The sequence below is a fragment of the Cotesia typhae genome, unplaced genomic scaffold, assembly GCF_013202065.1.
Source record: "Cotesia typhae breed Kobodo isofemale line unplaced genomic scaffold, CoteBio_Ctyphae contig_123, whole genome shotgun sequence".
Classification (NCBI taxonomy): Eukaryota; Metazoa; Arthropoda; class Insecta; order Hymenoptera; family Braconidae; genus Cotesia; species Cotesia typhae.
Genome location: NW_027423715.1, coordinates 2,813,779 through 2,829,363, shown reverse-complemented (window position 1 = coordinate 2,829,363; position 15,585 = coordinate 2,813,779). Strand labels below are relative to the sequence as shown.

Here is a 15,585-nt window from a genome sequence, read left to right as displayed (position 1 = left end):
TTGGAAATTATTTTAAATGGATGGTTTTTGTCTCATATTTCTTTTACATAATGTGGGTACTTTTGAAATAAATTAATATTATTATTATAACAGGATAAATTAAAAAAAATCAACAAATTTTAAAAAAATTGACCGTCAACAAAAAATGTAAAAATCATTTAAAAAAAAATTTAACTCGAAAAATTCTTTTAGAAATAAAAATTTTCCCATCAAAAATTTATAAACTTTCAGTGTAATTTTATTTCTTGACTAATATCTATTACAACTGTCACCTCCAATTGCTTCTTTTTAAAGCCTCGACTTGCAGAGCCCCACTCCACACAATCATTCATCATCCAACATATAGAAATCAACACTCGCCTGGATACATATACAAATTTACAAGACATGCACAGATATAAAAGTACACAATGCAATGGTTAGACAGCATTGAGGCGCAAAACATGCGTGCATTTACAGCTGTTTCCCAGTTGTTGACTGGCCGTCGGTCTAGCAAGATTATTTTAACTGGGAAATTTAATAATAATAATAATAATAATAATAATAATAATAATAATAATAATAAATGATAATGAGCAAAACTTAACCCGACAACACAGTAAATAAAATATGAAAAGAAAGAGAAAGAAAACTAATAAACAATAAATAATATTTTTATTGTTATTATTACAAAACGATAACCCTTTTGTATTCCGATTATATGTAATCTTCATACTTAAGAACCTCTTTGTGCAACTAATAGTTTTTTTCAACAATTATTGTCGTAATTATAATTAAATTAAAAAACGCAATGTAGTGGACAACTCTACTAATAATTAAATTCCCATTTTTTGTTTAAAAACTAAAACAATAAAATATTCGATGTGATATTTTTGTGTATTTTTACGAGTATTTAATGGTTGATATAAATGGAAGATATAAATAATGTGTATTATATACATATGAAGGCAATACATTGGCTGTAAACCTGTTAACGACACTTTCAATTTATTAATTGTTTCACTTGTGCGTCGAATAAGACTCACTATACTTCACATATAATATGTAACACTACTACTGGCTAAATGTGACTGTATGTGCATGATATATCTTCAGTGTTACTTTTATTTAAGCACGCGAGATTAAAGACACAAGTTAACTATTTCTACCTTTTATCTGTGCCGGTAGAAGAGCCAACTAGTTACTCTAGTGTAATTTAACATTAGCTGTCATATGACGTACTAATGCTATATGTATCGGCTAGTTTTTATCGAGCAGTGAAGTGAACTTTCGGAAAAATGGGGCTGGCAGGTATGGAAATTTTTTTTTTAATTTCTGTAAAGATAATCCAGGGAATTTTGATATTTTTCGGGTAAAATATCTATGATAGGATATTATTTTTATGTCTTATTAAAGAAACAATTTCTGCATGATTCGTTGAGTCGTTGCGTGTCTGTTAGCGGTTAACCGTGTCATTCTACTCTCAAACTCCCAAATAGATACAGCACAAAGAAATTATTTTCAAGGATTTAAACAATTTCGTAATTTATCAAGTGGGATTAAAAATTATTTCAATAAAATTGTGTTTTTTTTTTTTTTTTTTTTTTTTCAATTTGGAAAAAAATACTTTAGTTTATTTTAAATGAATTTTTTTAGGATAAAAAATGTTTTTTTAATTTTTAGCTGTTCTATTTTTAAATACTATTGAATTTTTTTCGATATTTATTTTTTATTACTTAATAAAACCATCCTTAAGTATGTTTTTGTTAAAATTTTTTTGTCGATATATCTTATCAATATAAATCGACTTTTCAATCAATTTAGAGTGTAACTTTTTTTTTAAGACAAATTTTAATTAATTTTGTTAATTTAAATCAAAGAAAAAAATTATTTTTCTGTCGAATCAAGACAATTATAATTTTAAAATTGGTTTTTTATTATAGTTAAATATTTCTTCTCTTAAACAAAATTAATTTTTTTGTCAATAAAGAAGAAAAATTAAAGTAATTAAATTTTTTTAATTCTCGAAAATTAGTGTTCTTTTTTTTAAGCATAAAAATTTGATGAATAATTAATTTTTAACTACTTATACGACTTAATGGATCAAGTTATTTAGATGTATTAAAAAAATAATTTTATACGACTAATTGAGAGTTATTCGCACTGGTAAGAAAACAATTAAAAAGTTGTTTTGCAATAAAAATAAAAGAAAGTAACAAACGCTTATTACTGTCATCGGGTCAAAGGATTTAATACCTTCGTTTTCTTAAAATGCATTATAGTTAATAAACTACTAAATTCATGGAAAAAAAATTTTTTTTATATCGGGGAAAAAAACAATTTCATTCCATGACACTGCACTTAAATCTGCATGCGCGGGTATCATAAAGTCTATGGAATGATTCATCAAAAAACGTGATTGTACTGTCTAAAAAAATAATAAATATATTTTAGTATCTTTTATTATTATTATATCAATTTATTGTTTTATTATACCGAGGCTAAAAATTTTTGATTGAGGAAATTTTTGACGAAGTAATTATTCATTTTTTTTGCAATATTTACAATTAGAGTCTTAAATCTGGGAGAAAGCTTTATAGTACTCTGTGATTATGATTAGTATTAGCGCCTTGTGTTAATAAAATGCGTGTCATATCAACTGGCATGCTCTTTTTATGTCCGTAACAGAAAAATAGATAGATGGACTCGTAATGTAATGTGATGGATAATATAATATCCTGTGGGTAATATAAATATATACTGACATTTCCCTATAGTTCAAACGTAGAATTTGCTGCAAGCCATAACCCATAACCATAACATAACATTTATGTATCTTATAACTCTCGCATTTATTTATATAGATTTGTACCTTTCTCTAATAACTTAAATCGCACTGACATCCGGTGAAAAAAAAATTACTCACTTTTATTAAGTACTCAATGCACATTTAATTGCAGCCAAGAAAATTTATTTTTAATTTTTATTAAATTATATTATTTTTAACTATTTATTTCCGTCCAAAATTCAAAAAATTAGAACTAAAAAAAATTAGTTCTATGATTTAAAACAATCCTAAATTTTTTTAGATAAAAAATCTTCTAATTGGTAATTTGTGGATCACTTTTAGCTAAAAAATGCTCAAAAATCAATTCAAAGTTAAAAAAAATATTTTAATTACAAAAAAAAAAAAAAATTAAAAATGAACTTTCTGTGAATTTTAATGTCAAAAACTATAAAAAGAGAAATTTTTCGCCATTAGCATTACAGCACACCTCTCCCCTATTAACTAAAAAAATTAATTAAATTTATCTTTTAATTAACCGGGTAATTTTATTGAATGGTAATTATGAAAATAAGAGTTACATAATACGTCTAGATCAGATTTGTTGCTGTGAAATCGAGAGTGAAATAAAGAAACATTACTTATTTTTTATTTTATTAATAGAGAGGGAAAAGAGCGCGTCCTCGAGGCCGCCATAAATGTATTCGAGGTAGCGGTCAAGTGTCAAGACTCTCTATAGGTGTTTTATTTATATACATATATATATATATATATATATATATATATATATATATATATATATATATATATATATATATATATATATATTTACGTATATAATAGGCATCTCATTTATTTGATTGCTAACAAAAAAACGGCAATCGGTTAATCAGAAAAAAAATTACTGAGAATGAAAATTTTTGCAAGTAATGCATGTCTTGCGTTAATTTTAATAATTGGTATGTTTAAATGTAAGTTTTACCTATATACGTTAAATATAAATATGTAGGAATGCATTAGTGGTATATAGAGCAGCATTTCGAGAGTGACGATTATCGTATGCTCTCGCGTGTCGCGACAACTAGCTTAGACAAGGAGCTGTCAATGTTGCAATATATTTTCCTCATTACATATACATTCACACGTACACACATTGATGCGTACATATATTCATGTTTTATAGTGATCAAGTAGATAATGACTGATAGTATTGCCGACTTGTTAGTGAGTAATAAACTGAATAATTATGTATATGTTAGTACGCATGGTACTTGATCGATACGATGTTTACCTCTATTCTGACCGAACCCGATAATCAGATATACACAGTATATATGTCTGTATCTACATCACATTACATGGCGTAATGCCTTTTACGATCGCAATTAGTGGAATAAATAAAAATAATCGAAATACATCCAACTGGGGTCATTGTAAATTTATTATTATTGTGATTAATTATGTTGCGTATGCATACTGATTTGTTTTTATTCTATTTAATTTTTTTATTTTATGAGATGATTCTTTTTAAATTTTAGAAAAATTTTGCTGAGTAAATGCAGACACAAAAATTAAATTTTTTGCGCCAAGAAAATTTTAAGGAAAACGAAAATTATTTTGGAGCAAGAAGAAATTTTCTTGGCTCAAGAAACTTTGACTTCATTTAAAAATTTTTTTCAGTGTAGAAAATTTTTTTTTCATACTTAACATAATAAATAATAAAATGATTAATTTTAAATCGGGAAAAAATACAACGATTGAACGGATTTTTATTCACTATGAGTGTCACTAATTGTGTTTAATTGTCGTAAATATTAAATTTATAAATAATAAATGTTAAATACAATAAATAATCTGAGTAAAGATCATTATTATTATTATGCAAGGTGTTGAATGCTACGAATATAATTATAATATTAAAAAAATTAAAGTGATGTGAACATATTATTGAGACATAGTCAATAATATTTCATAGAAAGTTTATAACAGTACCTTTTAAATTATACAGAAATGTTGTCAGGCTCAATAAATTTACTCGCCGTGGTCATTTTTCTACCCGAGTCTCGTAACCAATTAAACTCTTAAAGTAATTTGTCATTTAGAAAAAATGTGCTAAAAATTTTTATTCGCTCCGAAAATTTGAAAATATCAAATTAAAAATATGTATTATAATTTTTTAGAAAAATTAAAGTTTTAAATTTATAAAAATCGTCAAATATTGATCTTACTCAAACTAAATAAACTTTGGTGTCAATGTCGGCAAAGGTTTACAGTTATATATGTTACCCAACTCCAAATACATGATAGGTGACTAAATTGAAAAAGCCCTGGGGGAATATTATTATATTAAAAATAAATGGTTTTGCATTATATTTATACCTAATATATAAATGTTTACTTTTTATAAAAACTAATTTGCTCATCAGTCCATCATAATTGTAATGTACGTTATTATAATTATTATTATTCTATACATCGAAAAATTGAGAAATATTTATGACATTTTAACATTACGTATATTACAATATTTTTTTATATTGATAGTATATAGCAATGTAATTTTTGTACATTAGCTAGAGATATTTTGTAACATAATATATCCATTATCCTTGACTTCGAGACAGTAATATTATGTCTACAATAAATTTTTAATAATAATAATATTAATAGTATAAAAATTTTAAATTTAAAATTTTAAAATTTAAAATATAAAAATTAAACTTTGTTACGAATGATTAAAATTTGGAAGAAAAAAAAATTATTTTAGAGCGTCAAATTTTTACTTTTAAATTTTTTTTACCAAAACAGTAATAATAATAATAATAATAATAATAATAAAAATTTAATTACTGGTAAAACAAGATATTTAATTAATTACTCTTATCGACAATAAACAATTACTAAACCGAACATTTTTATCCTAGGCAGATAATACATTTGTTAATAATTTAAATAAATATGTTGACATATTTTAGACAAAACAATATGTTACATGATGCAATAAAAATTTTATATGTATAATCAGAAGCACAAGTTGCGTTACGCTATATATTACTATCATTTTCTGTACACATTTATTTACATGTAATGTCCAAATGCTTGAGCACAGTGGACATTAACATCACATTGCATTATTAAACTTTCCAGCTTTACTTCAAGAACACTAGACAGAAAATCACTAAATCATAACTACGTACAGCATATAACACATAATGCTCATAACTTGTGTAATCTTCTGATTGATGCCTGAAGTAATTTTTATTTTTTATTTAATGCGTTTTTTTTTTTTTTTATTTTTTACCGTAATCGAATTTTAGTTGATTGTTGATTGTTGATTCGAGGCCGACATCGAATAACAATCACAATAATAAATAAATCTCTCTACAATTCAATGTATAACAAATTTATTTTTTAATTATTTTAGACAGAAAAAAATGTCGATTAATGTCCTTAGAAATTTTCAATAAATTAAATTTTTTACTGGAAGATATAAACGATATTATTTGCGATGAATTTGATTTAAAAATAAATAGTTGATAATTAGATTAAACGATAAGTAAATAGACTAGTGTAGTGTTATGGGTAGCACGTGTACAAATTTGTACACACGAAATGAAATATAACTATCATATGCCTATGATATAATAACGAGAACGATGCGACACATTAGACTTTGGAATCACAACATTGCGGTAGGTTAGGTTGTCGTTATAATAATAATAATCGTGCTCGTAATTCCCTCACAGAATTCCCCAATATACAAGCAATACATAATATTTATATCAGTATGATGATGAATGATGGATAATGTGTCTAGCGTACACAGGCATTGTGTTAGTTTAAAGTCCAAATGTATACTATAACGCGTCTTTATTTAACTATATGTTTATTAAATCGCCAGACACCAGAACGAATTTATAATTGGCTCTTATTATTATTTCGTACTATTATATTTTTATTTACAAAACACTTTTATTAACATTTTAATTATCATTATCATTTTATTTATATTAATATTCATGTTTACCGATGTAAACGATCCCGAGTGCTTTTTTGATGAATGAAACTTCTAACTACTTTAAAAACTCAATATTTAGATTTTTTTTTTTTTTTTATATTTCCGGCTAGCAATTTTTCAATTTTATTCTTGGTTAAAACCTTCCATAAAATCAATTCAAAAAATCCTTTTAAGAATTTTAACTTAACTCCGTTTAATTCAATTATAATTGATAGATTTTTAAATTATTTCTACTATTTTAAAATGTCCACAATAAAAATTAAAAAAAAATACTTTAAAAATAAATTTAATTTTAATTATCAATAATAAATTTTAATTTTTTATGGACTGATACAAGATCTTTAAAAACGTTTTTTAATAAAACAAAAAATAACTTTTTATTCCTGATGATAAAATAAAATAATCTTATTTGTATACCGTCATTGTTAATTAAATATTATTTAAAACAAAATCTCTTAATTCTAAAAATCTCAGCTCCTAAAATATTATTTTACTTGAAAATAATAAAAGATAAGATATAAATGAATATATAAAGCGTTTTATGGAATTTCACAAAATTGGACACACTGATAAAGTTAAGATAATTATCGCGACATTAAATAAGCACTGAAAAAGATTAAATCTATCGTTTATTTTTAATAATATTATTTGTAATTAGATTTGAATGTATTAAATCTTAACTTATCTCTGAAGTCACTCGAACAATTACCTTAAAATAATATACTGATATAGTTGTGGAAAAAAAAAAATAACGATATCTCGTAACATAATAGATAATATTTAAATAAATAAAAATCATTAATCGCTTCTAACTATTTATTGCATGTCTTTTACTTTTATTTCAAATAAAGATTATATCAGAAGACTAATCTGTTATATTTAAGATAAATATCTTGTATCGATAAATAAATCATCAGGTGAAAAAGTCGGGGATTTAAAAATGTTGTAATGGAGCTTAGCATTTTTATAAAAAAATTTGTATAATAAGTATAACATTTTACAGAGTAATTAATAGAACGTCTCATGAATTTTTATATAAATTATTATGTTAAGAATTTGCTATGTTATTTTATGCTAGTCATTGAGAATATATTGATAAGTTAATAACAGAATGACTAAATATAATATAACACAATATTGTAAAAAATTATAGAAATTCCATTTGATATCGATAGCAATTGCATAAAAGTATTTCTCAATTATAAACATTACAATTTACATTACCTCTCAGTAGAATTGTGTTCAATGACTTGAACTGTTTTTAGTTGGTATGTAATAAATAATAATACGAGTATCATCAATAAGCTGTTATTTTGGATTTGATATTTCAAATTGGCGATCATTGATTATTTTTATTTAAGTTTCATTTCTTTAAATGTTACGGTAGTGAATTTAATATTTTTTTATTGGGTACAATTTTTGCAACGATGCAATAAAAATATGAACTTGTATATTTATTCTTTATTTCAATCAAGTAAATAATTTTAAAGAACTCTGTCGTTTTAATTTGAATAGAAAAATTTTTTTAAAAATTTTTATCGGTTTAAGTAAATTCTTCAAAATTATTTTTTTTGTTTAAGAATTTTTCTCTTGTCAAGTTAATTTTTTTAATTTTAGTATTTAATAATTTAAAAATTATGATTTATTAAAAAAAGAAATTTTTTTGAAATAAAATGAATTTTTTTTATTTTAAACTTGTTGAAAAATATTTTCCATTTTTTGATAAATTTTTAATGTAGAAAAAAAAATACTTTTATTCTAATGTCGGTGAAAAAATAAAATGTTCAAATAACAAATGTGTGTAACTTATGATCCAAAGTAAATATTTTAAAAATACACGTCAATAATTGACATAAAAATGAAAAATCATGTCATCTTATTTGTATTGCGCCGTAGCAAACTATCCATTAATCATAGATCTGAGTAATGTTATAATAATTACAGATAATTAATAATAATAAATCTGAGTAAAAAAAAAAGATTATTTGTTACGTGAATCAGTAAATAAAATACAAGCATACATAATTTATATTTCACTTTTCTTCTCCGTGTTGCTTCGGTAAATATAATTATAAAATTATATAATGAATAATAAGTTATGTAGTCAAATAATCACTATGCATCATTACATATCATTCGGATATTTAGTATATTATCATGATTATTAGTTTATGTGTTTTAGACTGTTTAATAATCATTGCATAATTATTATTTGTAACATATCATGTCCGTCTAGTAGATAAACTTTTAATTACCATGGAACTCATTAAACCGTAGTGTAATAATTAAATATTTTATTTTAATTGTTAATAAATATTTTAATCGTACCTATATCCTTCTTTGAGAGAAAATATTTTTTTTCTTATCTTTAATATTCTCATTGTATCTGGCACATGACCGATACTATTGCAAAAATAAAAAAAAAATTAATATTAAAAAATTATCATCATTACAACAGCACGTGTAATGTTGCCATTTTATATTAATCGAGTTAAATATATAACATTGATATTAAATATTATATCTGTAAATGTTTTTATTGTCGCGTTTGTACACGAAACAAAAAAAATACATATGTATATGCTTTCTTCCCGATAAATGTTATCACGATTCTTGACTTTACGGTGATGAAGAATATGAGTATGTGTCTACGGACGATAAGACCAATCGTAGGAGATTTTAGATATACATTTCCAATTTTTTTTAATGGATAATAAATAAATAAATTAATCCTCGAATATTAAAAAATTGTATATTATATCTGGATAAGATATTTTTGAGAAACTATTTTTTTTTTTTTTTTTTTTTTTTTTTTTTTAATCAAAAAGCCAATCAAAAATTTTTTCTTGCTCCAAAATAATTTTTTTTTCTTTAAAATTTTCTTGGTGCAAAAAATTTATTTTTTTCTGTGTAGTAAAATTTACACAGAAAAATTTGTTACTTTAATTAAAAAAAATAATTTAATTTTTGTAATTATAATTTTTTTTTTTGTCAAAAAATTTTTAAACAAGAATACTAATTTATAAAAATTTTTTTCAGATGCTGATCTCAGTATGGGAGCCGGTGGTACCGGTGGGTCAGTTCTAGGGATTCCTGGGTCAGGAACTGGAGTACTATCTCAACACTGTGCTATTTGTGGCGACAGAGCGACAGGAAAACATTACGGCGCCGCTTCGTGTGACGGCTGCAAAGGATTTTTCCGGCGATCGGTCAGAAAAAATCACTTATACACTTGCCGGTTAGTCAACACTCGATACTTATACAATCTTTTGATTGATAATAAAAAAAAAATTAATCGACAACCATTGAATTTTAATTGGCGACTTAAAAAAAAACAAAGTTATTAATTTATACCGCAGACATAATGAAATTTTCACATGCGCTGTCATTAAAAGTTTATAAAAAAAATTTAATTGGATTTTTTCTTTCAGATTCAATAGAAATTGCGTTGTTGATAAAGATAAAAGAAACCAGTGCAGATATTGCAGGCTACGGAAATGCTTCAAAGCCGGAATGAAAAAAGAAGGTATGATGATTTTTTTAATAATTTTTTTAGCAATTAATTATTGATAATTATTGTATATTTCAGCGGTACAAAATGAACGCGATAGAATAAGCTGCAGAAGACCGAGTTATGAAGAGCAGACCAGCAATGGAGGTGGTCTGTCCGTGGTCTCTTTGCTGCAAGCTGAAATGCTCAGTAGACAAGTCGGGGCGGCCTTAGAGGTCAGTTTAATTTAGCCCTCTCATTGAATATTTATAAATCTTTACCCATACTATCGCTGTAAGTAAGTCTGACCGCGGAAATGTCCGGGACGCATAAAACATAAAAACATAACAGTATCCGTTCAAATAAAATAACCTTTTTTTTCCTGTCATCATTCTCAATAAATTTTAGATTGTTAATATTTATCATGTAATGACTCGAGTGATATTTTTTATACGAAAAAATAATTTTGGAATTTCAATCTTTGAATTTTGGCAATCAAATTTATTTTAATGTATATTGTCAATAAAAAAATGGCTTGCGAATTTTAACTCTTAACATTTGACCTCATGTTTAAATAATTTGTTAAATTAATCAGCTGAAATAATTTTACAATGTAGCTTATTTCATTTTTAAGCTTGAGAAAGATATTTTAAATAAGATTTCTATTTGAATTTTAAAGTAAAATCTTGAGTTTTTATTTGGCTTTACGCTGAACTGAGAAAAAAAATTTATTTAAAAAAAAATTGACAATGTAATAATTATAAATTAATTTGTTAAAAATTTTATTTCTAAGTTAAAGAAAAAAAAATTTTTTTTTCAACTAAAAAATAAAATTGTTTAAAAATTCCGTTTGGAAAAAGCTAAGATTTATAAAAAAAAATAAATAATTTCCAGGTCCAACAATTAGGAAGCCCGAGTAACGAGACTGATCTCAGTAACAAGCAGATAGCAAACATAAATGACGTGTGCGATAGTATGAAACAGCAACTATTAATACTCGTTGAGTGGGCCAAGTACATTCCGGCATTCAGTGAACTTACTCTTGATGACCAAGTGGCACTACTACGAGCCCATGCCGGAGAACATCTTCTACTAGGCGTTGCAAGACGCAGCATGCACCTCAATGATGTTCTGCTACTTGGCAACAATTGTATCATCACCAAGAGCTGTCCTGGTACGTTGAGCTCCAAGCAATTGCATAATTTTACTGTACTTCTGTATTGCATAATTACAATGCATGTTTATTGTTTATAATTACAATAATAATTAATAATTAATCGTGAATGATAGTCCTGGAAAATGTTTTTAATAACTAATAGCATTTTTATATGATTGCTTAATTGCTATGGTTTCTTCGCAAGGAAATATTTTTAGCTTTAATTCTTCTATCTTATTTTGCTGTGCGCTGATTTTTTTAAAAATTACAATTGACTAATTTTACATTCTCAATTATGACGGAGAAATATTTTTAATAGACTAAAAATGGAAACGAATTGTCCAGTTTTTTTCTGCATGAAAATTTACTGAAATTTATTTATTTTTTATTTTTTATTTTTTTTTCTTTTAATATTTTATCCGGATAAAATATAAAATAGGGCTCTAACGATGAGAGTATCAATGATAAAAATGCATGGCCGAATTATTTTATGTATTATAAAAAATTCTTAAATAAATTAGTTTTCTTCTAGATTGCTTTCTATTATAATATTAAATAAAATAAAATAAAAGTAGATAGTTATCCAAACACAAAACTGGACATTTCAAGTGCACGTTATTGGGGTGTAGCTAGTTGGCTGAGTTCGGCATTTGTCTTTGTCTTTAATAGTAATGAATGTTGCATGGAACGTTTTGTTTGTTGGTTAAAAAATGTAATATGTAAAAAAATAAATAAAAAAAACATGAATCCCATGCCGGACTCAGTCGTAACAAACTATACGAACGGTATAACTCTGGTTATCAGTGATATCATTGCCCACAGATGGACGTAACCAAGACCTGGATATCAGCCGAGTTGGCATACGCATAATGGAGGAATTGGTCAAGCCGCTCAATGAAGTTCAGATTGATGACACCGAATTCGCTTGCCTGAAAGCTATCGTATTTTTTGATCCAAGTATGACCCTAATTTGTTCTTTTTTTTTTTTTTGTCGAAATTTTTTTATTCATAATCTTGAAGTTAATTTTGAAACTACTTGTTCCAGACGCTAAAGGATTGAGCGAACCGGCAAGAATAAAACACCTGCGCTACCAAATCCAAATAAACCTCGAGGATTACATAAGCGACCGGCAATACGACAGCCGTGGAAGATTCGGGGAGATATTATTAACGTTACCGGCACTACAGTCTATTTCATGGCAAATGATCGAGCAAATTCAATTCGTGAGGTTATTTGGAGTCGCTCACATCGACAGTTTGCTCCAGGAAATGCTACTTGGTGGAGCGTCTGCTGAATTGAACGGCGCGTCGACACCCTTGCCGATATCAAACCCCCCAGGAAGTTATGTAAGTAGCAATGAAAGCCCCAGTAGCCCTTTAACGCCAGCTAACACCGGGCCTCTGAGTCCTCAAGATCATATGCTGAGTGCCGGCAGTCCTGTCATGATTTTACGCGACTTAACTTCTATTACTTCTCATGATGACAATAATACTGTCGCGGGGTTTCGACTTTTTAAGCAAGAGCCTAGTTTAGAAACTGAGACCAGTTTTTGACTAAATAGTGAACAATTGCCAGTAATTTTAACTAAGTAAATTTATTTTAGCTAAACACAGTTTTGGTGGTTATTTATATTAAGAAAATTAATTGTTTGAGATAATAATTATAGATGTTTTTTTTTTTTTTAATTCATTAATTTGTTTTTAATTAAAGTTCTTAATTTTTTTAATAAGTGTTATCTAACTTTAACTGTTGATTTCAATATTATTGGTTATGAATTAATACACTGAAGTAAATTTACGTAAAAAAAAAATTTTTTTTCAATTTTATAACAATGAAATTATTATTTAATTAGAAAATTCCAATTCGCTCTCTAAAAAAAATTATTAGAGGAAATTTTTTTTATTGAAATTAATTTGTTATAAAAATTGAAAAAAAATTGACAGTTGTCAGTTAACTCCAGTATAATTGTAAATTATAAAAATTTTTTTAATTAAATCCATGAATATATTTTTTAAAAATTATTTTGTGAAATACCTGTTTTGAAGTTCTCTTTATCAGCGTTGATTGACGGTTATCTTAAAAATCCGCTTAAATATACCACGTATTGTTTCATTAAATGTTTTTATAGAATATAATTTGACAATTTACTCTTTTATTTCACTAAAACATAAAAACAGCACTCGATTTAATATTATTGGCGTATATAATGGCATTTCTTCATATATTACTGAGTGAAGAACAAAACAGAACAGCGTTACGTTATAAATTCACCGGGACGCGTACAAATATGGCGGACGATCAGTTTGACTGCGTAAATTCGTTAATCGAGCCGTGGCGCTACCTATCGGCCATTATTGTAACTACTTTATTTGAAATTTATAAAAATTTTTGATTTTTTTTTTTTTTGTAATAATTAAATTAGAACAAAAAAAAATTTATTTTAAAATTGCACTTGCAGTTTTTGAAGTTTTTTAAACGTGCAAATTTTTTTAAAAATTTTTTTGTCAAAATTGAAATCAACAGCTAAAAAAATAATTCTCAAATTACCTTTAAAAAATACCTCGTGTTATTTACGAATTTTTACAATAATTATAAGTGATAAAAAAAATATTACATTGAAATTTATCCAATTAAATAATAAATTTCATGACAATAAAACACTTATTATAAAAAAAGGTGCCTTTAATACAGAAAACTTTTTTACAAAAACGTATTTTATAAAATTAATTATTGAAAGCCAATAAATAAATGATATTGTTAAAATTAATAATTATAATTTATAAAAAATATAAATAATCTAAGCGGATTTTATTTTTGAAAATTTTTTAATCTATGTACAGTTATTAATAAAAAAAATAAAAATGTTTATATATTACAAAGATTTGCTTAGATTGTATATATTTTTTGTCTTATATAAAAATAGTTAATATGTAAAGTGATAAGAAAAAAATAAGTTATCAAAATGACAATCGATATTATGTACAGAATCATCGAGTCAATCACACCTAGTGCTCAAACTATTGCTCAATATTAACTCTAGTTAATTCATTATTCAATATATTTTTAAGTCTACTTAATTTATGATTTAAGTAATACCATATTTTTTGTTTTATTGTGTTTATAATTAATTAATCAGTAACCGGAGTGTATATCCTCGGATAAAATATCCTCGATAAAATTGGAATTTAAAATTGCATTTTTATTATACATTGATAAGCGGGAGATTTAAAATCAAAAAATTTATTAAAACTTGCCTTTAATAAATAAATTAATATTCAGGGCAATGCAATAACTTCTCCAATAAATTAATATTTAATTAAAAAAAGGAATAATATGTGATAAATGTATTGGAAAAAAAAAAAAAAAAAAAAAATACGTAATTCGTTCGTTTTTATAAATTAAATTAAATTAATATTGCCTTGATATTTTTTATGTTTAATGTATTATTTTCATCACAATATTTTATGTTGCATTATATTTTAGTTAAAAATGTATAAATAATTATTTACTACACTAGGATAATTTTATAAAAAATTTTCTGGACACATTCCATTAGTTAAAACGTTGTAAATATTTATATTACAAAGTATAAAGTTATGTTTATTAAAATTTTGCGTCTCAAAAAATTTAATAGATATAAGAATAGATATTACGCAATATATTATCGTTATAAAAAATAGTTGAGAAACTTTAAAAAATGTTTTAGTACTTTTAATTAAATATTACAATATTTTTATTTTTATTCCTGTTCTAGTGAAAGAATTTATAAAATATTTATCGATAGTGTATATTTTGTAATAATTATTTTTTATAATTAATATACAATTGTCAGAGATTTAATTAATAAAATATATATTTTCTCTATAAGAGACAAATCTCAAGTTATTATTGAAAAAAAAAAAAAATTAAATATTAAAAAATCAGTCAGGGACATGTGCCAAATAAATGTATTACTGTTTATACACAGAAAGAACAATATGACACTGGGTGTCATCCCAGATTATACTTAGTGTCATCTTATTTTTTCCGTGTACTTGACAAGGTTTATTAAATTCACCTATTGATATTTTTGTATAAAAAATTCTGGTAATAAATTTTATAAAATAGGAATAATTAAAAAATATATATATGTAATTAAGTTATATTGTATAACTGT

General features: G+C 25.0%; 2 protein-coding genes across 10 annotated transcripts in view; one reads left to right on the top strand and one right to left on the bottom strand.

The window, feature by feature from the left end:
• Positions 1-14,392, top strand: part of Hnf4 (Hepatocyte nuclear factor 4) — a 27,213-nt gene extending 12,821 nt beyond the window's left edge. For 7 of the 9 annotated variants that reach the window (XM_074257863.1, XM_074257857.1, XM_074257832.1 and 4 more), the window contains 6 exons: positions 9,822-10,020; positions 10,214-10,308; positions 10,372-10,508; positions 11,167-11,446; positions 12,233-12,385; positions 12,474-14,392. In XM_074257863.1, coding sequence (XP_074113964.1) covers positions 9,822-10,020; positions 10,214-10,308; positions 10,372-10,508; positions 11,167-11,446; positions 12,233-12,385; positions 12,474-12,982 — 1,373 coding nt within the window. In that variant the 3' untranslated portion in view covers positions 12,983-14,392. Of the gene's footprint in view, positions 1-490; positions 1,291-9,821; positions 10,021-10,213; positions 10,309-10,371; positions 10,509-11,166; positions 11,447-12,232; positions 12,386-12,473 lie in introns of those variants that run through there. The other 2 variants (XM_074257879.1, XM_074257869.1) reach the window with 2 other exon arrangements.
• Positions 1-15,585, bottom strand: part of LOC141536977 (E3 ubiquitin-protein ligase AMFR) — a 59,199-nt gene extending 43,614 nt beyond the window's left edge. The window contains exon 1 of the mRNA XM_074257822.1: positions 13,464-15,585. The gene's annotated coding sequence lies outside the window, so the exon portion shown is untranslated. The remainder of the gene's footprint in view (positions 1-13,463) is intronic.